At 36.6% G+C, this 22,910-nt stretch overlaps 3 protein-coding genes across 12 annotated transcripts; 1 reads left to right on the top strand and 2 right to left on the bottom strand.

Moving 5' to 3' along the window:
- Positions 1-1,193: 1,193 nt before the first annotated feature.
- On the bottom strand, positions 1,194-4,913 carry LOC110907729 (protein FAR1-RELATED SEQUENCE 5-like). Its single transcript, XM_022152666.1, has 6 exons — positions 4,895-4,913; positions 3,311-4,145; positions 2,805-3,063; positions 2,033-2,602; positions 1,867-1,913; positions 1,194-1,803 (listed from the first exon to the last, which is right to left on the bottom strand). The coding sequence occupies exons 1-6, from the start codon at positions 4,911-4,913 to the stop codon at positions 1,194-1,196; spliced, it is 2,340 nt and encodes a 779-aa protein (XP_022008358.1).
- A 3,195-nt stretch (positions 4,914-8,108) lies between these two features.
- LOC110906190 (putative F-box/LRR-repeat protein 23) lies at positions 8,109-10,313 on the bottom strand. The gene is made up of 3 exons (XM_022151423.1): positions 10,225-10,313; positions 9,588-9,912; positions 8,109-8,837 (listed from the first exon to the last, which is right to left on the bottom strand). Exons 2-3 carry the CDS (start codon positions 9,905-9,907, stop codon positions 8,297-8,299), a joined length of 861 nt encoding a protein of 286 aa, XP_022007115.1. The 5' UTR covers positions 9,908-9,912; positions 10,225-10,313; the 3' UTR covers positions 8,109-8,296.
- A 4,326-nt stretch (positions 10,314-14,639) lies between these two features.
- On the top strand, positions 14,640-21,934 carry LOC110904680 (E3 ubiquitin-protein ligase MBR2). 10 transcript variants are annotated; one of them, XM_035983464.1, is made up of 8 exons: positions 14,652-14,782; positions 17,969-18,688; positions 18,822-19,556; positions 19,672-20,250; positions 20,752-21,122; positions 21,221-21,322; positions 21,408-21,542; positions 21,644-21,934. In XM_035983464.1, the coding sequence occupies exons 3-8, from the start codon at positions 19,460-19,462 to the stop codon at positions 21,773-21,775; spliced, it is 1,416 nt and encodes a 471-aa protein (XP_035839357.1). In that variant the 5' UTR covers positions 14,652-14,782; positions 17,969-18,688; positions 18,822-19,459; the 3' UTR covers positions 21,776-21,934. The 10 variants fall into 10 exon arrangements, with proteins under 10 accessions (XP_022006217.1, XP_035839357.1, XP_035839352.1 ...); XM_035983461.1 differs by having other exon boundaries at positions 14,655-18,945; positions 19,090-19,164; positions 19,401-19,556; XM_035983463.1 differs by having other exon boundaries at positions 14,655-18,688; positions 18,822-18,945; positions 19,401-19,556.
- Positions 21,935-22,910: the final 976 nt, after the last annotated feature.

Here is a 22,910-nt window from a genome sequence, read left to right on the forward strand (position 1 = left end):
TGGTTTGCATTTCTATTCACTAGGGACAAGTGTGCGCGAATGGAACTGCGGGCTATCGCCAGAGCGAGACATCACGGGGGAGGTGTTGAAAGACCAATCGATAGAACTATGTGACTTGCGAATAAAGTACTTATCAAAAATCTTGTTAGGTGACATAAACTCAATGCGGTCTAAAATGGAGAAAGAAGTACATGAGTACGCAAATAAGAGTCAACATGAAAGACTGGAAATTGCTAAGACTGCAAAGGACAGGATCGAGTTACGATTGTCAGAAGAATAGCACATAGTTTCGTTACAACTGATGTTTTGATACATGTCTTATTTTAGATATTAGCCTGATGGCATGGTTCTGAAATGTTTTGATACACGTTATAATTAGACTGGTTTCATTTTGTCTGGTACAAACACTGTAAAAAAGTGATGGTATTGGTCTATTTCGTTAATATAACACTATATTTCATTACAAAACACTGCATTTAAAAGTAAATAACGGACTTTAAACTAACTGTATATGACAATAGCAACATACTGCAGGTCCCTAATACTGCATTTAACACTATAATTATAGATAAAACACTATAGGTAAATGTCAGACTTTAAACTAATTATAGAACCTATAATAAAACACTACAAAACAATTATAAAACACTATATATCATTACAAAACACTGCCTTAATAATGTGACAGCAATTAAGTGTTTGATTCAACTGATAATTGTTGTCATAGTTTAAACAATGATAAAACACTACATTTAAATATAAAACACTATATTATAAACCAAGGAATTCATGTATGTCAATTAAAAAAAAAATTACAATTTCTATTCATATTGACAAACGTACAAATTCAAAAAACATATAACACTATAATTATAGTTAAAACACTATAAGAAAATGACAGACTTTAAACTAACTGTATATGACAAAAACACCATACTGCAGGTCACTATTACTGCATTTAACACTATAATTATAGATAAAACACTATAAGTAAATGTCAGACTTTAAACTAATTATAGAACCTATAATATAACACTACAAATCAATTATAAAACACTATAATTATAAAATATGATAAACGACCAGGTCCTTAAGAAATAACAACGTCAAACACAAGGAATCGAACAAAAAAAATTAAACGTCATTAAAAAAAATAGAAATAAAACTCAAAGTTTGCATAAATTAGTAATCAACTACTCTTGCTCTTCATCTTCTAGCTCCTCTTCGTCGTCTCCTTCACCCGCCACATCTTCTAGCTCCTCTTCGTCGTCTCCTTCAAGATCCGCTTCATCACTTTCTGAGGAGTCGTCGGCATTTTCCCTTGCCGGGAACGAGCAGGTACGTCTATTATGCCCCCGACGTTTGCAATTGCCACATTCGCGACCCTTTTTTTTCTTCGCAGATTGAATAATGGCAATTTCACGATTACTCTTCATTCTGGAAGGTTTGCCCAAACCTTTAAATCTAACGGTTTTCGGCATACGAACAGTTACAGGTGTTTCTTGCGTGTATCCAGTTATTTCAGCAAACCTATCGCGACGACTCCTAGGGGGAGCGTTTACGACTGCCTGATCAGCGGTCGATTGATACTGGACAACATGGTCCCTAAAAGCGCACAACGCATCAAAGTTATAAACCAACCTGTTAATAAGAGACTCGGCTGACCTTGTTATCTCCCTCACAACACCATTAACTTGCTGGTACCGATCATCACTTTCACTAATCCCCAAGATCGCTCCCGGCGCACTGTTAGGAACAGCTTCCCTTGTCCACCGTCGCATTATGTACCTTTCAGGGAACTGCCTGATATCAAGAAGCCGCAAAACAAAAAAAATATGCGCACACAGAAGCCCAAACTGTTCATACCTATTGCATGAGCAACTAACGGTCATGTCTAGCTGCCGCATCATAACCTAATACATAAAAACAAAAAAAAATGAGAACAAAAATATATACTCAATCAAAACTATAAGATAAAACACCATGAACAAAGAAAAATTATAAACAAACAATTGTTACATCCTATAGTTACCTGAAAAAATGTAGTACACGCTTGAGAAAAGTCCTTCACAAAGAAGTTCACAAAGTTATCCTCTCTATCCTCCCATTTTCCAACAGCACACTTGTGAATGGCTGTCTGAATTTCAAGTTGCGCATCAAAGAAAATTGTCCGTGTGTATATGTTTGCCGCCTGTTGCTCTAAGACAAACTCTTTTGCAAATATTTGGGGGTTCGTGTGCCTAGTATCTTGATCATTCTTCCTGTGCTCGTGTCTTTGGGCTTCAATTGCAGAATCAAAATGCCCCAAGAATTCAACAAGGGTACAATTCGGGTTGCAAAACTGCCCAAAGAAATGGTTCTCACTCTCCGAACGTGATGAGGTACGCATCAGCCCAGACATGTGTTGATCGCGATAATACGCAGGGATCCATGTATCCCTAATCTGATACATTGACTGTAACCATTCATGATTCAGCAAATCAAAATCAGCCAATATAACACCCCATTCATTTTCAAACTGTTCTGGCAGTAAGGCATCGGTCCAAACAATATCACACAACCTCTTCTTAAAATCAGTGCTATTGCATAGGTTGGCGCCAACCTAAAAAACAACGATTCAACAATCAAAAAATTAAATATACAAAAAATACATGATACAACCTGATAAAACATTATATAAAAGTAAAACGACATCAATAAACAAAAAGAGACATATTCATATATAAAAAGGTACAAAAAATCCAGAAAACCAATTCCATTAAAACAAATAACGTCGTAAAACATAATTTTGGTATTTAATAAACCTTGGTAGTGAGTTTCTCCATTATATGCCACATGCAAAGCCTGTGCCTACTTTCAGGCCAAGTATCTTGAATAGCTTTCCTCATCGTTGGGTCTTGATCAGTTACAATAACAGGTGGTGCGCGCCCAAACGCCTGCCGAAATGCGTTGAGCAACCAGCTATATGTTTCGGCAGTTTCATCCCCTATAATAGCAGCACCCAAGGTAACATTACGATAGTGATTGTCAACGCCGGTAAAAGGTACAAACATCATATTGTACCTACGCAAAAAAAAAAACGGGAGTGATTACTGATTTGATATTGTAAAATCCATACAAGTTTAAAAACATGAAACAACATACATTTTTAAATATTTGCAAATTAAAACACTATTAGTTTGAGATAAAAGTTACGAGTCTTTTCATGCATATACCAAAACACTATAAAGACATTATCATGCTGATAAAACACTATGATATATATCTATTATGGATGTAATGTATCTAGAAACAAAGGAAGGATACGAACTTGTTACGACGATAAGTAGCATCGAACGACACAACATCCCCAAAAATATTAAAATTTCTCTTTGTATCACCATCGGCCCAGAACAACGCACGTAAAACGCCCTCGGCAGTTGTAAGGTATTCCATAGAGAAATTGGGCATAAATTCTTTCTTCCTTCTTAGGCGTTTGATAACCATGTCAGCATCGTACTCAGCTATATACCTATTTAAGTCTCTCTTGAAGTTCTTGAAGTCAACTTTAGTTGCGCCTACCTTATCCAAACCTCCATAAAGAGTCCTCATAATGTTAAACGCTCTAACTGGACCAACATTTATGGCACTCAAAGCATTCACGGCTTCTTCCTGCACGTAATTCATAGATCTGTTTTCAGGAAGCAAGTACCTGTCATCCTCAGCAACAAATGAGTGATTATGCGACTCCTCGAAGTAATAAACCACGTAAAGATTATCCGGAGTTATTAACTTAACCCGAATGCACGCTTCACATCCGGTCCTTATAGAAGGAACCCTACGAGTAATCTTAGACTTCGAGTTAACATTAGAACTACCAGCTTCCTGAGTCGAGTCAATCGCCTTTAAGGGTTTAGTACCCTCTTTTGAGCATACGAACCATTTATTATGTATTACACCCTTTCGAGGCTCGTATTGAGTACCCTTCCTAGCTGTGAAGCCTCCCGCCTTAGCATATCTTTGGTAAAAAAGAAAAGCATTTTCCAGCGAATCAAACGTCATATGCATCTGAGGTTTAATCAAATCATCAACATCTGGAATAAATGTCCTCCTTCCAGAATTTGGGGACACCTGAACATTACCAACGGGCTGGTATGTAGGAATATCTACAACGAAAAAACGACAAATCAGTCTTTTATAAAAAACATTGATAATAAACACTATATCAAGAAATAACACTATCTGTACGGAATAAAACAGTATTTGTGTCGGGAAAAACACTATGAAAATAAATTAATATTCCTGTACATAATATAACACTATACATTGTGGATATAAACACTATGCATCTGATAAAAAAAATAAATAACTTTCTTAATGATAAAACACTAGAACAGGACTAGAACATACAATTAAATTTATAAAACACTATGAATGGGGATTCAGATGTGTGAATAGAATCTAACCCTATTGTTCTTACATATGACACTATAACAGACTACAAAAAAACTTACTAAAACAAAGGTAAACAATTCAATGTATAAAACACTATGAAAGGAAAATAAGATGTGTGAACAGAATATTGATCATGTATATAACACTACCCATCTAAAAAAGTATAAAACAGATAATTGATCTTGCATATACCACTACACTAAAACACTACGGATCATGCATATAACACTACAAAACTAAAAATCTAAAATAATAATAAACAAAACGTGATCAATAAAAAAACATTAAAAGAACAATACCCTAAACACCTAAATGTATAAAACACTATATTCACACAAAATCAAACCAGAGTAATGCCCTGTAAAAACGACATACTAAACAACAAAACGAGAAACAAATAATACTAAATATCGGAACATGCTAACTATTAAGAGATTAAAACACTATGATACACATGAACCTGCATCGCCGGACTCCATTGAAATTGATATAAAACACCAGAATCGACAAAAGTCGCAGACGTTAATCAACTGTATTGTGTATATCGATTTGATAAGCCTTTATGTACCTGTATTTATAATTAACGATGATTGAAAGATACGTAGAACACAATCGTATTGTATCTTGCATGAAATTACAAAATTCGTTCAAATCCCTAAACAATCTCATGGACGGTTATTTTTGGATCAGTTATGTTGAAATTCAATTAAATGACAAAATTGTACAATTACAATTCTACCCTTTTGAATTAATTAAGAGGATGGACACTTGTCATTCCAAGAATATTTCTTACACTTCTTACAAATTATGCACTTTGTACAGGATCCTAAACCTATATATATATATATATATATATATATATATATATATATATATATATATATATATATATATATATATATATATATATAATGAACAATAAACTAAATAAGTAATAAAGAAATATATAAAAAAGTGTAAGAGTTAAATGCTAAAATTGTCCTTAAGAGCATACGTAGTGGGGCGGTATAACCCCCCATAGTGCCGCCATGGCGCCGCCCACACCGAAACGTGGGGCGCTATGCTGGAAAAAAAGGGAGGCCGCGCGATGATTTTAGCGGCGTTATTTGATGAATGTTTTTAATATTTGACCGTTGTCAAACGGTCATATTTAAAAAAAATTCAATTTTTTTTTATTTTCACACTATAAATACATTCCAACTCTTCCATTTTTTTTACAAATCAAACTCAAATATTCTCTCATTCTCTATATATTTTTTAAAAAGTGTTGAAGCTACTCTCACCCTATTCAAAAAAATGGGTTCCCCGTCGGAAGACTCTTTCACCGAAATTTACCGAAAATTTTTTTCGCCCGAAGAAGACGCAGCCGAGGAAGAAGCGGTTACGAGTGCATGTACTTTTGTGATACAAGCATTTGAGCACATTCGGCCTACTCCCCCTCCACGACCCATCTTGCGACGCACCTATATCTTGCGAGATCGTGAAGCCGCGAACGAGCGTTTGATGAAAGACTATTTTGATGCGACACCGGTTCACGGACCGAATGTTTTTAGACAGCGTTTTCGGATGAGCCAAATGTTATTTTTGCGCATTAATAATGATTTGGAAAATAGGTATGATTTCTTTAAGCAAAGAATGGACGCGCGAGAATATCTAGGCTTCACCTCAATTCAAAAGGTCACATCCGCCTTACGCGTATTATCATACGGAAACACGTACGACATCAACGACGAGTACTTGAAGATGGCGGAGAAAACAACCCGAGATTGCTTGGAACATTTTTGCTATGGTAATTTTTATTGTCTTTTATTTATTTACTTTTATATATTTATTTTTTAGTAGCTTACTAGTAAAACTTTTATATATTAAATTATATTTTAGGTATATGCCAGTTATATGGAAAACGTTATTTGAGACACCCCACTTGGAACGACCTTCAACAAATATATGAGGTGCATCTAGAAAAGCATGGAATACCCGGCATGATTGGTAGCTTGGATTGTCGTCAATGGCGTTGGTATAATTGTCCAACCGCATGGCGAGGTCAACATACACGGGGTGATCAAAAAGGGCCAACTTTGGTATTACAAGCTGTTGCGTCATACGACCTTTGGGTTTGGTCGGCCTTCTTTGGTGTAGCCGGGTGTTTTAACGATATTAATACATTAGAGGCTTCACCATTAATAGAGGGCTACATTTCTGGAACTATACCAAAGGCCGGTTTTCATGCAAACGGGAACGACTACGAGCATGGCTACTACTTGGCGGATGGTATCTACCCGGAGTATTCGATTATTGTTAAAACGTTTTCTGAAACAATGGAAGAGAGATATGCCAAAACTATTTCCAGAAGATTTAGTCGAAGGAACCCAAGCAACAATGGAAGAGAGACTCGCAAATGCTCAGCTATTGCGATCTAGAGAAATACATAACACGTTGAAGGCGGATTTGGTTGAGCATGCTTGGGCGATTCGCCCAATTCGATTCAACAGTGATCACGACGAAGATTCCGAGGAAGAAGAGGTTGAGGAATTCAAAGACGGGAACTTTGAAGACGTAGGTTTGGATGCTGGAGAAAACGAAGAGGAAGAAGGAGAGAACGAAAATGAAACCGAAGAATAAAATTATTTTTTAGGTGTAATTTTTTTTTCTTTAACTTTTTTTTATTTTAATGTATTGTTTTTTATTTAATGGAATGTTTTTTAATTTTATAAAACTTAGAAATTAATTAAAAAATTAAAATTAAATTACTTGAGTAATGATGACAAAGGGGCTTTATGACTACGGCCTCAAATTGCATAACGCCCCATAAAGCCCCTTACTGACGTGCCATGCCACATGTCGCATAACGTCCCCAAAAGGGCTTTATGACTACACATGGCCTAAGTCTTAGTTATATTTGCTTGTACCATACAAAAGAAGAAAAATGTTACTCGCCTTAACTGAAAAAATAAACTGAGTTGGTCATTTGGATTGAAATGGTAATAAAACGCAAACGCAACGTTTAACACAATGTTAACGGATAATTCGTTAATTATCAAGTTCTTATCCACGTGACGGTGATGTAGCAATGAGTTTAGTTAAACCACAACATATAGTCTTATTAATTTATTATTTACTACTCCTATTTTGTTTCTTCCTACGGTCCGTCGCGTTGACGAACGATTGTGACGAGCCACTTTCTCCCTTTATTTAACCTATTTTATTATTTGTTAGAGCTCTACTTTGCTACTTTTGTCTTTTTATCTAATATATTTATTATTTATTATTGCAAACAAATGAATTTAGTTTTGTTTTCTGTATATTTGATTATTTCCATTACATTTTTTTATTTATTTCTAGCTTAATCATATTTTGTTTCTAACATCTATTTATCTTTCTACATCCGTCTTTTTAAATTTTGAATCAAATTATTCTAATAATTTAATTAATTTCATATTTCTGAAAACTATAAACTAATGTTAAATAGGAAGGTGATGGCACCCGGTGACGTCGCCACTTATGTGACAGACCATCACCAAGTGATGGACTACCTCCACAACCCTCCAGCCTAATCTCTTTCGTCAACATTTCAATACAAATTGTATTGAAATTAGAGCTCTATTAACATTCATGTTTTTATTTTTTAGCACGTAGTAACTAGTAACTGTTCTTAAGAGCAAAAGAAAAAAAAAGAAATAAAATAACTGGTTTCCTTCAAAAGAACAATACGCCCACACAAACATCTTTTGCCTTTACCAAATTTGAGCACAAAACTGAAATGAAAATAAATAGCCGGCAATTGTTTAGAGTGTTACAAAGAGAGCCAGAAAGCAACTCCTAAAATTGGACAGGAGCATCAGCAAAATGATAACTACCAAAATTAGTTTACCTTTGGATCCGATCCCCACTTAAATAGATCCAAGATGGATAAGTTATATATATAAGGGCAGCCTTCAAGAGAATCATTGGGAAGTTTAAGATATTTAATCTGTTTAGAACATTGTTTCCCTAGATCTCCCTTAAGATCAATGTAAAAGCATTCACGCAAGTCAAGTGTTTCAAGGTGATGACAGTTATCCAGAATCACACGCAACCCAACATTGGTCATCTTGTTTCCAATGAGTTCAAGGTGCCTTATCCCAAGCAAGTTTTGTCCAACAGCTATGGCTATCTCATTATAACTAATCGAAGACCACTCGTCAGTGTCTGTGTCTCTCACCCGAGAACTGCATGGTCCTCCATTCACTTTGAGTGTTTTTAGCATTGGGCAATAACGACCAACAGTTTCAATTTCTTCTTTTAAAACTTTTATCAAGTAAAGATTGAGTTCCTCCAACATAGGAAATTTCATCAAAGCATTAGTCATACTTCTATTATTGAAAAAACCATAGACCATTTCAAGGCGTCTAAGCTGACTTGATCTGTAATACAAACATAAACAATTAGAATGAAACTTCATGCAATGATGATTTGTGCCGTTACGTCTATACTTATAAGCAAAACCTTTGAGTTGGAAATTTTGACATCTTTTATTAAATAAAATATCAGATTCAATCTGGTCTTCTATGGTATGATAGTTGATAAAAAGAAACATCAGATACCAAACAAACTTATGCATGACAGTAGCTTAAGTCCATTCTGTTCAAAGTCAGTGGCGGCTATGATGGTGTGCGGGAAAGACCTCCGCGCGCACAAGGCCCGCAATTTTGAGGGGCACGCGATTTAATATATATATATATATATATGTTATTTTTTTTAATACTAAACTAACTCCAATATAGGCCCATTTACAAATCATTTTTTATGGTTTAGAATTTAGCCCACTTGGCATTAGGTTCATTGAGCCCAATACTAATTTCATTTTTTTTAAATAATAAAACATTATGGAATGGCACATTTTTCAAATCAGCCAAACAATGAATAATGTTGAATTAATTTAAAAGTTTGGCTTCTATGTTTTGATGAAATAAGAACAAAGTATTTTTTTAAAGAAACCAAAATGTTTTCAACATAATTCTAGACAGATCTTAAAAGTTATTGAAAAACAATGTTACATAATGTTTTGTACAAAAATCATATTAGTTAAAGTCATGGAAAAGTAAAGGCAAGACATCTTTTTGTGCTATAATAGAAATATACACAAACAAAATACTGACAGTTAGCCCACATACCTCTCAGCAACGTAATAAAGAAGAGTAACATTATAGGCATACGCAAGGGTAATGTCAACCAATTGGCCTTGGCTTCTGTTGACAGCAAGCCTACACATATTTGTAGGAGTTTGTTTTGCAACTGAGCTCAGTAAGTCGTTCATATTAATGACCGTCCACATAGCAGGGTCCTTGCAGATTTTTAGCCAGGCAGGGCACACTTTCTCGGCATTCTCAAATATGTCACTCATACCAATCCTGCTAAGTATATTAGCCATTACATCAGATGGAAGATCCAGCCAATTCCTTTCTTGTTGCTTGATATTTGATGTCGATGCCATCGTCACTTTATCATGCACAAAGCATATTAATTAAGGTTAACTTACACGAAAGAATAGAATGGATGGATATTGATTAGCTTCTTAACATACATAAATTAAAATACTATGTCATAGTGTAGACTGTAGCGCAGGTTCGATCAAAAGAATGTTTTGATTTAAAGACGATTATAACAAAGACGCAGAAGAACGTTTTCAACAATAATAATAAAGCCCTAAAACTGGTAAACATGGAAAATAATCAAAGAAACGATCAAAATTTCTATTTCAAAAATTTTAGTAGATGATAAACTCAGATCACCGTGAAAGAGAGAATGTACCTTCGTTTTTTTATAACCGTTTGATGGGATAGGGCTGAGTAATAAAAACAAAGGGAACTAGATTTATAAGAAAGTAGTTTCAAATTGTGGTTGGAAATGGAATTTAGAACGGTTCAACTACTCATAACCGTTCGCTCAAAGGTTTATGATGTTCAAGTTAAAGTTATGTATAAACCCAATTTATTTTTACTCGATGGTTATTTCGAAAATTTAATACATATTCATAAAGTATCATTTGGCGGTTAATTAGCTATTTATAAAGTATCATTTGGGGTTAATTAATAGCTTAAAAACCAGTCAAGCTAGTGGTAACTGGTAAGCCTAAAATCTAATGGTTTTTTTTACATATTTTTCAACGTGCTCTCTATTTGACTTGTTTTTTTCTCTTTAACGGCCCACAAATACTTCAGATGGGCTACTAACGAAATTTATCAAATTGGGATGCACTTGTCTTCGAACCGGAGAAAACCCTCACCTAGGGCCGAAACCCGTGAACACTCGCCCAAAGGGACGATAGTGCGGTGAGGTAAAACTCACTCAGTTCAAGAATCGAACTAGCGATCGCCGCCTACTCGCCTAGTCTCCCATCATCACCAGGTGTCGCCGAAAATAAATGGTGAGGATATGAATCGAACCTTGGTCACTTGGAACACCATGTCTCTCTCTTAGCACTCCACCACTAGCTCATTAGCAATTTTTGAGTTTCTGTTATTACAAAATACGAGCGACGATGACACAATATTAAGGTTACCACCTACTTTTAGATCCAACAATAACCAAGCCACGTGTTTGATTAAAACAGCAATATTATACCCTTATACAAATACTAACTTGGGTTACCTTAACATAAAATCACATCGCTTCATGAAAGGCACTCATTCATTCAACATACCCACCGATTCACAAATATCGTTATTTAACCGCCAACAACTTCTAAACTTTAAAACAAATCCTCAAGGTAAAGGATATCCGCACTATTATTTAAACGTTGCAATTATTCAATTGTCGTCGTAGCGTCATGTTCCGATGCGCCTCCTCCAACAGTCACCGCCGTTTCCCCCGTGCCACCGTTTCACACTCTTTATAATGCTTAAAGCCACCGACATAGTCACACTAACACAATCATTTACCACATAATTTCTCGAATTCTTTAAATTGGCCAATGAAGAAGAAGAACAAATGAACAATATCAACGATGAGTGTGAACCCTCCACTAACAATTTACTCTGCCATGAAAAACCGCCGTCGTCGTCACTGATCTACGACTCGCCCCCCGTCACCGGTTCAACAGGAAGAAGTGATGGCAGGTGATGGTTCTATCATTCTATGACTCCATCTATACACTAATAATATGGCAGAGGGAAGGGATGAGTATTGGTTGCGTTTCAGAAATAAAAAACTTGGAATTATTGTTTTGATTTGAACCACAAAATAGAGAGAACATCTAATTCGAACCAAAAAAATGAATGTCAAACGAAAATCAATGTAGGGGTGAGCAAGTTTAGGTCCGGACCGAAAATAACTGAGAACCGAACTGAAAATATACCCAACTCGACCCGAATACCCAATTACCTAGGTATTTAGATCGGTTCCAATTTTTCATATAAAATAGGGTCGGGTCGGTTCTCGGTTCTTTTCATGGTGAAACCCGACTTGGAAATATGGACCGGAACCGACCCTATATTTAGGGTAGTGAATCAGTTTTGTATTTTATATTTGATCGGTTCTCAGGTCCGGTCGGGTAATGGTCAGGTAGGGTCGGATTTTTCCTATTGCTCACCCCTAAATGAATGTTTGTTGGTGGAGAGAACATAAGAGTCCTGTTTTACTGTTCCGATTATTTTACTGCCCTTTTGTATCTTTTCAATTTTGAAAGGCCATGGAGTTATGAGTTGTCCATCCCAATCTTTTTACTTTCATTTATTAAATCATTAAATTTTTAAACAAGATATAATTTTAGATTAAGTTCCAGTTAGGCTATAAGGTATGGTGATGGTCCTCCCTTGGAGGATGGTCCGTCACGTAAGCGCCAAGTAGGATGGGCATGAGGATGGGGCAAAGAGGATGGAGGGGTGGAAATGTGGGATGATCCTAAATATATATTATATATTGTATGTATATATATGTGTGTGAGGTAGTTTTGTCCTCACATGGACCGTCCTGGACGGCAAGAAGAAGATGGACTCGACGCGACGGAGGGGGGGCGAGATGGAGGGTGGATCGGCGCCAGAGCTGGACGGCGGAGCACGAACCTCCATACCGTCCAGCCTTATGGTTTTTTTTTTAAGAATATCAAATTTAGTTATTAAATCCATTTACGTGTTTTGGAAATGCTTAATGTTTAATTTGTTTATTTTGTTAAATATATAGATATATGATATGAATGTGGCTGAAGTTCAATAAGTATTTTGGATATTTTGTTGTGGTTTTAATATTTATATTTATGGGTCAAGTTAATTCTACAAAGGCTCTTAATTGTAAGAAGTGTAAGAAGGATTTATAGAGTGCCAAGGTTCAATAACTTAAAATTAAACCCACTACATCACCGCCTAAAACAATCCTTTTTAACATTTCAATGCACTTATAATGGTTTAGTGGTAAATTCATTTTAAGTCAATTTAGTAAATTCATTTTTGAGTCTTTATGTTTTAGTGGTTTTAACCATTTAAGTCTAAAATAAAAAAGTTTAACGTTTTGAGTCCCTAACTGCTCATTTTATAACGTTTTGAGTCTATTTTTTTTCATCTTATAACGTTTTGAGTCCAATTTTGTTAAAAAGAATTGGACTCAAAAGGACTCAAAAGGTTATAAAAAAGCGTCTAAGGGCTCAGGACGTTAAACTTTTTGATTTAGAACTCAAATGGTTAAAACCACTAAAACAAAAGGACTCAAAAAGTAATTTACTCTTAAAATTTTAAGGGTATTGAGATTGACTATTCAATATAAGAAATACATGGTTAACATTTTTTTGTGCAAGTGGTGTTGTAAGTCGGAGGTTAGGCAAAATGAAAAAATATGTTGCATTAATTAAAGAATTTTTGCATCTGTTGTAGTGACACTAAAGACATTAATAATCAACATCCCGTCGCAACGCGCGGGTTAACGTAAACTCGTTTTTTCATAAAAACCAATGTCTTCGTTGATGTTTCTGGGGACAATGTCACTAGCGGGCCGCCTTTCTTACACACCTGTCATTGGTGCTACCGTCGGTGTTTGTTTTTAAATTAAACAAACGCTAGTTTTTTTTTTGTTTGTTTGAATTAAACAAACAAGGGTGTCGACGCCCAGAAGCCCACGTTTGTGTTTTTATCTGTAATTTTAGTGTTAAAGTCGGTTGTGATGTTGTTTCCTAGGCGAGGGAACGATTTGTTCTATGACGGAAGGACGATGATGCATCTTTGCTTGCACGCGGGACCAACAATATAACAGTGACGAAAGAAGGACAGTGCTTAGAGATTCAGCACTCAATAATGAGGTGACGTGACAACTTTTGGAAGAACTTCTTGGAAAAGATTTTGGTCAATGCAAACCCTTAGGTAGTGTTTGGTATGCAGGAATGAGAGGTGGAATGGAATGGATGATTACGAGGGAATGAAGAAAAGGGTGTTTGGTTGGTTAATGGAATGAAATCACCCATTCCAAAAGTCATTTCATTCCCTCAAATCATTCCTTCCACCTCCTATGTTTTTTTCCATTCCATCCCCTCTTGCACTATTCATCAACAACACCACAACCCACCACTTTCACCACAACCCACCACCACCCGCCATCGCCGCCACCCGCCACCACCTCACCCCAACAGCCACCGTCGCCGCCGCCACCCACTCGCAATCGTTATCACCCACAGCCGCGACCAACCGCCAACGCCACTCGCAGTCACCGCCCACCACCATCGTCGACGCCACCACCATCACCATCAACCGCCATCGCCGCCACCCATCGCCACCTCTGCTACCACCCACCACCAACGACCACCTTGCCGCCACCACCACTCACCGCCACCACCACCACCCATCGCCGGCACCCACCACCGCCACCTATAACCACCTACAATTACTACCACCGACCACCACAACCACTCCCCGCTTATTTTATTACTCCGTTTTTCTTGCCTACCGAACAATACACAATAATCATTCATTCCATTTACACATGGTAACCAAACAAGACATGGAATGGTAATGATTCATTGCATTCCTTCGTCCATTCCATTCCTTCGTCCGTTAGCGTTTGGTATGAATGAATGGAAGATGGAATTGAATAGATCATTCTAATGGAATGAAAAGAAACATGTTTGGTTATCATGAAACAAACACAAACTTGGCTTTTATCTATTTTGGATGGATGTGTCCGAAACCGGGTCGGATCACGAACTAAAGTTTTTGGTAGGAAAAGTCGATTATATAATTGGTAACCACCACCCAACTCAAATCAACAACACACTTCCGTACGCAAACGTTTTGCATCCTTGATTTGACAAAGAAACCCCTCTAAATTCATTCTCTCATCACATCTCCGTCGTCGATCTTTCACCACCGCCACTTCACGCTTTTCTGCGGTACGATCCTTCATCGCCACCGTTATTCATCATCTTCTTACCGATCATTTTCTTTTCAATTTGTTTTCTATGTTACTTTTCGTTTAATCGGTTGAAATCCGATATTGATCATCTAATATTTTCCATACCTAGGGTTCTGCTAACAAAATAATAATAATTATCTTAATTTATCGTCTGATTACGCCTGAACAGAGGATCGTTGGGGGTTTATGTTGTAATTATCATCGGATTATACCGACACGTGTACATAAATTATTATTATTATGTTAGATTGTAATTATTTATGGATTTAATATATTGTTATGTTAAAAAAACTGGATCTGTGTGCGATGAACAAATTAATAAGACGATTAAGAGGCTGATTGATGATTTTTTTACGCATCAATTTGTTGGCTTTGTTACCTAACTTTTTAGGGTTTGATTTGGTATTTTATTTTTTTCACAATTTGTTTGTATGGTGTGTAGCTGATTGATTCTTTTGACTTCTTAAGTTTAAACTTATCATGTGGTCTTTTTATTTGATCGATGATTCGGATGCCTAGATTCCTTTTTATAATAAGGGTAATAAAGGCATAATAATTGAGAGGCATCCACTGGGTGCAAATTGGGTGAGTTGGATTGAGTGCACCCTTGATGGATGTATCTCGTACGCAAGCATCGGACAAAATAAAACAAATCCGGTGTATTTTGGGTGGAAAGTTTTGAATCCTTTGGGGTCAAAAAGAAATAGGAAATGCGTTAAATATCTGAACATGTTATGTATAGTGGAAAACTATGTTGTCAAAAGCGAGCTAGGCGTGTGCCTAGGCGCTCAGGCGCAGCTAAACCGCCTGATGGAGAGCTAGGCGCAAATCTGCGTCTTTTTTTTAAAAAAACGCACTCAGGCGCCCGCCTAGAGCTGGGCGCAGGCGTAGAAAGCGACCCCAAACCCAAAAAAACAGCCTAAAACAAGAAGAAACATCTTGAAACGTTAAATTAGAGCGGGTAGATAGTTAGGAATCTAGTTTAGCAACTTCTTGAAGACTCAACAGAGGGAGGCGAAAACATGGTTACACTTTACAGCACTGTGGTCGGCACCAGCAATATGGTGGACTGGTGTCGGCTGCTCTTTTTTGATAGGATACCCTAATCCAATAAAATTGATGGGCTCCCTTTTGTATAGATGATGTGTAGATTGTATTGGGCCAGTCTTTGTTTTAAATAACATAACTATTTTAAAGAATAGATGGATGGCCCAACTAAAGATCTTTAAATTGTTTTTCACTTTATTGTTTTAGTTTGTTACAAATACCCAGATATTTTTATAAACATTAATTATTGTTGCACATATTATAAAAAGATATCAGGATTTTTTACATTACATTTGTATGATAGTGTAAAACTATTAGTTTTATTCCCATTATATATAATTTCTTCTTTTTTTTTTTCACTATGGCGCCTTACCTAAAAAAGCCCTCGCTTTTTTTGCGCCTTGCGCCTAGGCTCCAGGCGTGGCCTTTGCGCCTTAAGTGCGCCTAACGCTTTTGACAACATAGGTGGAAAACATAAGTCATGCTCTGTCTTTAAAGATAATCAAAGTTTTGAGATGTTTGCTGTTTTCCATCTAACCGTACACAACTGTCTAATCTTTTAGAAAATATTGGACATATTTCTTGTTCGGTTTTATTAGCTTTCATGAATCTTGTTTTGTATTTGCTTTAGGATATTCAGCTTTGTGGTAAACATGTGCTATAATGAATTATCTGTCACGAGTAAAAATTATCCTTCTTTTATTTGTTAAGTTAGTTTTTGTTTTATTAATTGCCAAACCAATGTGCCTGATCCTATCGCACCTAATATCCACATTTCCGAGCTTTTAGGCATGTATATAAGTGAGTTTTCTTATAGTTTTTCTAAAAGAATAAGTAACATAGAAAGTGTATTTTTTTCATTACTTGGAAAGCTTTGTCTACCTTGTTTTCAGTTGAATTGATTTTTATTTCTGGGTTTGTACTTTGTAGTGTAGCTTTACGCCTTTGTTTTCTAACCCACACTCCCTCAAGTGTGATATATATACTTTTCTTGCAGAATCAACTCTTACTTATCATTTTACATATTATGATGGGCGTGTAAAAACATTATAAAATATGCTCAGATTAGACAGAAGAGGTGGTTATATAAAAAAAAGTTTCGTAAACATTTATCGTCAGTTACATCAACCCCGTTGTTGAAAGTTGGTTGCAGCTCACAACATATCATATTGCTCATTACCATTCTAGACGAAGATTGGATCATGATAGTACATACCGCTTTTTATTGGAGAGATGACATGCCATTCTATGATCAAAGAGAAGAGTTTTCTATTATTTTATTTTATTTTTGTCACCGAATGTATGCTCTAAAGTATAAGTATGAAAAAGGAAGAAATGGGAAATTGAACTGCCTCACATTTGTAAAGATGTGAACTGTAAGTTCGTTGGAAGTTGAGTGGACATTCATTTCCCATATCGTAGTCGATAGGAGTGTGCTATCCATAATTAAAACTAGGTTGCATTCAGTGATGCATACTGCATAGTATCACTAGCTTTCTGTAATTTTTAAAACTCATGTTGTAACAGGTTACTGGTTATTGTCCCTATTTGAACATGAAAACGTCATAATTAAATGTGTTTAATTATGCACGTCATTGTAGCTGTTCTGTTACCTACTCCCAGTCTGTGCTCCTTATGCTATGTATCTATTATGTCTATTTCTATACCGATATATACTCTGATTTTTCATATTTCAGATGTGTGTTTTATCTGTTTAAAACATCACTCTGTTTGCTCTTATGAGAAAGCACAGGGGAAAATGAGAGAAAAGATGTTAAGTATCTGAGTCTGATTACAGATACTAATATAAGTTGATTTTTCTATAGACCGAGAAAATAAGCTCTTGTATAGTAGATGGTATATGATCAGGGATAGGATGTGAGTGTGATGAATCAAAATCCTCTGTTAAACAGATTTTCCGCTCTCGCTTCAGTTTATGCATCTGTATGGGATCTGCTTCAGAAAACTCACAATCGGGCATTGGTATTTTAGCCATTTATACATATATCTAGTTAGCTGTAGTCTGTAGCCAGCAGTTGGATCTTCACCTAACAGACGGCTATTTGGAGTTTTGTCTTCCCCTGTTTTCTAAATCGCAAATGGCATTACATTGCAGGCACTATTGACCTATCTGAGCAACAGAAGGTTTCCTATAAGTATGTCCTCATCAAGATTAATATTTTATAACGAACGCAAATGGTTGTACAAGAGCATGCTCTTGTACATATTTAGACTCTTTCTTATGAGGTGCTGCGTCCTAAAAAATGGTTGAAATGATGGTAACTGTCACTTTTAACTGTTCGGACACGCTTTTAAGAAGGAAACGATGATATGGGTTTCCGTTGTAATTCATGTCATCACTCGGAAGCTTACAAGAGTCGATGACAATTCTCTTCACTATGTATATGATTTGGAGGTCGTTTGTGACATCAGCAATCCAACTGAGAAAGAGTAACAACATGATGCCAATCGGTGCAATTGGTACAAAAGAATATCTGGTTTTTTTCTGGATCCGTGTTAAAGGCCATACTAATGGCATGATGGAACATATATTCCAGATGATTCTAGAATAAAGAAGTATGGATCCACAGGATTAGTATAGATTTGTGGCCATGCGATGCACAGATCTGGTGTGTATTTGCTTGAAGACTATTTTCAAATTTTATGAAGATTGTAAATTGTTGTCATATGGCAAGAAATACATATACAAGCGATGTATCCCTTTGTGGTGGAGACGTAGCTATTGGTTGTAAACTCAGTTGAGCTGCAAATTTCATTCTATCGAGGCTCATCGTTGGTTGTTGTAGGTCATTGGTATATGTTCATTAGTGTTACTGTAAGTTCTGTTTGTTTTAAGTAGAGTATTTCTTTGTGACCCTTAAAACTATTTTCGAAAACGCAATCATTGGGTCCTTATATATTAGGCAATAGTTCCTTCTTTTCAGGATAACCTTTTTTGTGCGGTGCAGGATTTGAATTTTTATAGATCAATTTCCAGGGAGATATATACGAGGTACCTTTTGATCCTATCTTGGCAATAAAATAAGATAGGCATCTCGCGTTGAGGTTCGACTCATAGTAAGCCTTTAATAGGTACGGAGTAACTTCACAAAGCATCTTCTAGTTTAACGTTCAGTTTTATCACCCGAATTGATGGGAGTTTTTGAAGATAAGTAGCATTAGTAGTTAGTTACTTTGATACAATTGTCATGAGCGTTTGATTATTGTTGTTTCTAGATTTGGTTACTTAAATTAATAGGTAAAGGTTGAATGTCTTAGCACGGTCTGGCAAAGCATAGGTTGCAACTACAGGTACGTGAGAAGACGCAAGTGATATATATGAACTTATATTGAAGCATTTACTAATCATAAGCCAAGTAAAAATAAATAATCTTGTTTATATGAGTGTGAACTACTTTTTGACAATATTTTTTTAAATATTTAGGGCGTTTCTTCTTCCACTTTTTTTCGGATTGACTGGTAGTTACACTTGTATATTTGCTATTACTCTTCTTAAGGTTAAACCTATTCTCCTCACATGTGTACAGGCTGGCAAAACTGCAACTTCTTTAACTAAGAAGCAAAATAGAATTATCTGTTGAAAAAGATGAGGCGTAGACCCTTATCTAACCCTTTTACAAGATCTGGAATTGACCAACATGGAGGCAACCATACTCCAACAGAGCAGTCTTACTTTCCTACAGGTAGCTTTTTGATATATATATATATATATGTGTGTGTGTGAATTTAATATACAAACCCCGAGGAATATAGTAATGATAGTAATGATAGCAAGTCTGTTATATGGAGTTATATCAGGTAGGGGTGCTGCTCCAGAGAATGGTGCTTTTGTCGGTCAAATGAATCATATGACAAGACATCACAATTCGGAAAGCAGGGCAAATGTTGGCACGGAAGTACAACCTTACGTGCCTGTTGATCCGTACTCACATTCATCAACGACGGAAACAAGATCTTTGACACCTGTCAGCCACACTCATTGCACTAACTACAATGCTCCGATTATGCGTGATGTGGAGGCCGATCTGTCGAACCGCCAAACAGGCAATGGCGGGCCCCTTAAAAGAAGAAGGTCAGGTAGCTTCTATAGTGCAGGAGGAAGCTCTTCCGGTTCTTCTCATATGCCACTGGAGAAACCATCTGTTGATTTTCAAAGTGCACCTTCGTATAGGAGTAATCTCACAATTAATGACGAAGATTCTTCTAGAAACGTGAGACGTAGATATAGACTTGATTTGGAGCCTAGCGTTACAAGATCTCATGTACCGGCCCATTCTCAGGTTTACCATTCTGCCCCTGGTCAACATGCTAATGGTGGACAGTGGAATTGTTTTTCTAATTATCCTGCTTCCTCTCAAAGAAGGATCTCCCCTTCAGGTGATTCTCTATTTGTATTAATGATTGAAAAAGTAGAGGTTATTAAAATGCCATTTTCGTCCATGAGGTTTGGTCAATTTACAACTTCGTCCAAAGGTTTGTTTTTTCGCATCTGGATCAAAAAAGGTTTGAAATTTTGCCATTTTCATCCGGCTCATTAACTCCAACCATTTTCTTCGTTAAGTCAGGGGTATTTCCGTCTTTTGTGTTAACTTAGGGTGCAATTTGGTCTTTTTCACTGTAAAAAGACCGAATACCCCTGAATCCTTCCTGATTTGAACTGCCCTTTAAGTTAACAAAAAGACGGAAATATCCCTGACTTAATGGAGAAAAATGGATGGAGTTAACGAGCCGGATGGAAATGACAAGATTTCAAACCTTATGGATCCAAATGCGGAAAAACAAACCTTTGGACGAAAGTCGCAAAACTGGCCAAACCTCAGGGACGAAAATGGCATTTTACCCATCAACTATTAATGTTTTTAATCAAAACAAAAACAGATATGAGCAGCGGCTCGAGACACGAGATGAATCAAGTCCAAGTTGGAGGGAGTTCTAGCGATCCGTTTTTCAGCAGGCATCCTGCGTCTTCCTCACACGGCCCAACTATGAGGGAAGATCATGTTAACCATTCTAGAAGATCTGAGTCATCATATGGGAACGGTTCAAGGTACTCCCACTATGCACATGGTGGGACATCAACCGATGGAGCGCACACGCACACACCGGCTCATTTCTCATCCAGAAATTATTCTAGGCATAGCTATGCAGGAGGATGGCGTAGTAGTTACAGGAGTGGGAGGCCAAGGCTAGCTGCTATTGACAGGTTTCCACCGTCAACAGAATCCCATGATAGAATGGGACATCATGAGGTACGTAATGTCGTAATCCTTTTGTTCCTTTTAAAAGGTGCACATTGTTATTTTATAGCAACAAAACAATTAATTTGAACTTGAATTCTCATCTACAGACCATCCTGATGGTAGATCAAGCACCCTTTTATGGTAATTCCAGGAACTTCTCCGACCAATATAGAGATATGAGGCTAGACATCGACAACATGAGTTATGAGGTTTGATAATAGTTAGTTATATACATATTAATGTTCTTTTATATGTTACTATTCTTTTTTATTTAGTATGTTGGATTTTTGGCAGGACCTGCTTAATCTCGAGGAAAGTATAGGGAATGTTAGCACGGGTTTATCCGAAGATAACATGTCCAAGTATTTAATGGAAAAAAATCACTGTTTTGATGAAAACCAGGAGGAAGTTTCTTGTCCCATATGCCTTGTAATATATATACATCTGATCTTGAGGATTTTTAAGTTTGTGTTTTATATATTTTAAAAAAATAATTTGTGTTTGGTTTTGGCTTGTGTTTGTTTGTTTAGGAAGAGTACAAGAATGGTGATAAGATTGGAAGGATGGGGAAATGTGGACATGAGTATCATGTGGATTGCATCAAGAAGTGGTTGTTGATGAAGAAATTATGTCCAATCTGCAAGACCGAATGCTCGGGTTAAAGAACCAAGTCCCTTTTAAGGTGTACATACCAAATATAAATATCATCCCAAATGCATTCAACTTGTACAAGTTGCAATTTCACTCATCTGTTTCATTGTTTTAACAAAAGAATTATGTATGCTCAAGTTAAGTTAATAGAAGAACTCAATTGTGAAATATGATTTGTGTGAGATTTTTGTTTACTAAATTACCTTTTAAAACATAAGCTAGCAGAGTTTAACTTTTTTTTTTTTTAATTTGATGTTCATAGATAAGTTTTTGTTTTGAGAATGTGTACCAAAATTAGACTAAAGACTTTTGTTTTTCGTGAGAGTGGTCAGTGGCGGTTAAAACATATGTCAGTTGTTCGGTCACCATCCGGTAACTATGTTGGTAGGAAGGTTTTTAACTTACCGTTGCTCATTTTTGTTTGTAGTAATTGCTAATCGTAGCTACTACCGACATCATATTTCAGTTACTACTAATAATCAATTCATACTAATTATCCAAGCAAACAGGAGAGACCGGAAGCAATTTCCAGATAATTGGAATTTTGCGCTCCCATCGGGGGCTCAACCTATTGGACCCTACATTGGGGTGCCCCCTCAGTGTCCCTTTGTCTAGGAGAGGTTTGTCTTCTTAAACCCAAGGTTCATTAGTATCTGATATCAAAATAGGTTTAAAGAAGTGTGCACTTTACATCTATTAATTTGTATCCATGTTTATGTTTATTTAGATTTATCTTTCATTTAGACTGCGGGAAGTCAGGGCGTTGGTTGGGCGGGGAAAGCCCTTCAACGCCAGTTGCTCCACTCTGGGTTAGGCTTGGGCATGGCGTTGCCCCTTTGGCTTGGGAATTCAGCCTGGCGTGGGGCGGGGAGCAGGTTGGCTGGTTGGCTACTTTAATTAAAAAAAATTCGCATGGCTGGTCACGCACGCCAAGCTAAGCCACGCCACGCTACACCTCTCATTTTTCACTATAAGCTTGTGGATTCCACCCTCGTCACGTGTTGAGCAATGCCCCCATCCCAAGTTCCTCCACTCCCCGCAGTTTTAAGTAACCCATAAATGAAATGCTTGATGAAACTAAAATTATGACAATTTTAACTATTGAATTAGTTAATGCCATCTTCTTGAAATTTGTTTCTTCTGAAT

Source organism: Helianthus annuus, chromosome 14 (assembly GCF_002127325.2).
Source record: "Helianthus annuus cultivar XRQ/B chromosome 14, HanXRQr2.0-SUNRISE, whole genome shotgun sequence".
Classification (NCBI taxonomy): Eukaryota; Viridiplantae; Streptophyta; class Magnoliopsida; order Asterales; family Asteraceae; genus Helianthus; species Helianthus annuus.

Bases quoted from the DNA above. Each gene is read 5' to 3' on its own strand.
- LOC110907729 (XM_022152666.1), bottom strand. The intron at 2,603-2,804 runs GTTTATTAAATA...GTTGTTTTTTAG, and splicing joins TGGAGAAACTCACTACCAAG to GTTGGCGCCAACCTATGCAA. The intron at 1,804-1,866 runs GTATGAACAGTT...TCTTGATATCAG, and splicing joins GTTAGTTGCTCATGCAATAG to GCAGTTCCCTGAAAGGTACA.
- LOC110906190 (XM_022151423.1), bottom strand. From the start codon at position 9,907: ATGGCATCGACATCAAATATCAAGCAACAAGAAAGGAATTGGCTGGAT. The intron at 8,838-9,587 runs GTATGTGGGCTA...TTTGTATTACAG, and splicing joins CTTTATTACGTTGCTGAGAG to ATCAAGTCAGCTTAGACGCC.
- LOC110904680 (XM_022150525.2), top strand. From the start codon at position 19,460: ATGAGGCGTAGACCCTTATCTAACCCTTTTACAAGATCTGGAATTGAC. The intron at 20,251-20,751 runs GTGATTCTCTAT...AAACAAAAACAG, and splicing joins AAGAAGGATCTCCCCTTCAG to ATATGAGCAGCGGCTCGAGA. The intron at 21,123-21,220 runs GTACGTAATGTC...TCTCATCTACAG, and splicing joins ATAGAATGGGACATCATGAG to ACCATCCTGATGGTAGATCA.